The sequence below is a fragment of the Microtus oregoni genome, unplaced genomic scaffold (assembly GCF_018167655.1).
Source record: "Microtus oregoni isolate MIOR12 unplaced genomic scaffold, Mior012 000193F_ref0000305, whole genome shotgun sequence".
Taxonomy (NCBI): domain Eukaryota; kingdom Metazoa; phylum Chordata; class Mammalia; order Rodentia; family Cricetidae; genus Microtus; species Microtus oregoni.
This window is the reverse complement of record NW_024544852.1, coordinates 202,663-204,230: the sequence shown is the minus strand read 5'-3', so window position 1 is coordinate 204,230 and position 1,568 is coordinate 202,663. Positions and strand designations below refer to the sequence as shown.

General features: G+C 43.6%; 1 protein-coding gene across 1 annotated transcript; it reads right to left on the bottom strand.

Moving 5' to 3' along the window:
- Positions 1 to 324: 324 nt before the first annotated feature.
- Positions 325 to 1,241, bottom strand: LOC121445465 (60S ribosomal protein L6-like). Its single transcript, XM_041647606.1, has one exon. It carries the CDS (start codon positions 1,239 to 1,241, stop codon positions 360 to 362), a length of 882 nt encoding a protein of 293 aa, XP_041503540.1. The 3' UTR covers positions 325 to 359.
- Positions 1,242 to 1,568: the final 327 nt, after the last annotated feature.

The window sequence follows — 1,568 nt, the reverse complement described above, 5'->3', positions numbered from 1 at the left end:
GTAATGTTTCTTTTACATATGTGGGTGCTCTTGTATTTGGGGCATAGATATTCAGGATTGAGACTTCATCTTGATGAATTATTCCTGTTAGGAATCTAAAGTGTCATTCTCCATCTCTTCTGGTTAATTGTAGTTTAAAATCTATTTTTTTTAGATATTAGGATAGCCACACCCACTTGTTTCTTAGATCCATTTGATTGGAAAACCTTTTCCCAAGCCTGTACTCTGAGGTACTGTCTGTCTTTAAGGTTGAGGTGTGTTTCTTGTAAACAGCAGAATGTTGGATCCTGTTTTCTTTTTCTTTCTTTCTTTTTTTTTTTTTTTGACACATAAAGTTGTTTAATTAGGTTGTCAGCAATTTAGAAAACCAGTTTGTGAGGATACATCCCGTTGGTCAGACAGAACTGAGAGCGCAGGTAGCCCTGCAGCTGAGGGACAGCTTTGATCTTTGGCAGAATCTGTGAGTCCACCACTTTCTGATCAGCCTTGCGCTGCTCTGTAATCTCATATTTCTCCTTCTCTGTGTCAAAGATCTCGCCCTCCTGATGCCTGGGCTTACGCAGCTGCTTTTTCTTGAAGTAAGCATCAGTCAGGTGTTTGGGGATTTTAACTGTGCTGATATCAACTTTTGTAGAGGTGGCGATGACAAACTTCTGATGTGTTCTTCTCAAAGGAACTCTGTTGAGGGCAAGAGGTCCTGTCACAAGCAGTAAACCACTGCCCAGTTGCTTCAGGAAAACCACTCTCTTGCCCCTGTGGCGCCCGGTAAGGATGATGTGGACAGTCCCAGGAGTGATGCTGGCGCGCAGGCGTCTCACATGCTGACTGAAGGGCTTTTTGCCATGGTTCAGCAGCTTCCGAGGCACATCTTCAGTAGGATAATACCTGGGCATTTTTTGAAGCTTAACCACCCGGGTACCACCGTTCTTGTCACCACCAACTGGTTTTGTGACAGTGGCAAGGACCTTTTCCTTTTTCTTCTTCTTTTCAACCTTGGTTTTTGCAGCTGTGTATTTCCTTTTGTACATGGCCTTTCTGGAATACATAGCAGATCGGGAGTACCTGCCAATTCCTCTAACAAGGACTGGATTTTGGCTGCAATGGGGCTTCACCTTCTTGAGCTTTTTAGCCTTAGGGTCACCCTTTTTGGCTGCACCAGCGGCAGGGGCATCACCGCCAGCCTTCTTGGCTGCAGGTTTCTTCTCTTTTGTATCAGGTTTCTCGCCTTTTTCACCTGCCATCTTGCAAGAACTGGATCCTGTTTTCTTATCCATGCTCTTAGCCTGTGTTTTTTCATAGGTGAGTTGAGACCATTGATATTAAGCGCTATTAATGACCAGTGGTTGTTAACTCCGGTTATCTTTCGGTGGTGGTGTTTGTGTGTTTCCCTTCTTTGGGTTATGCTGGTGGGGGGGTTATCAGATATCTGTGTTATTGTAGGTGTAGTTAGCTTCCTTGGGTTGAGGTTTTCCTTCTAGTGCTTTCTGTAAGGCTGGGTTTTGTGGACACGTATTGTTTAAATCTGTTTTTGTCATTGAATATTTTGTTTTCTTCAAAACAATGAATGA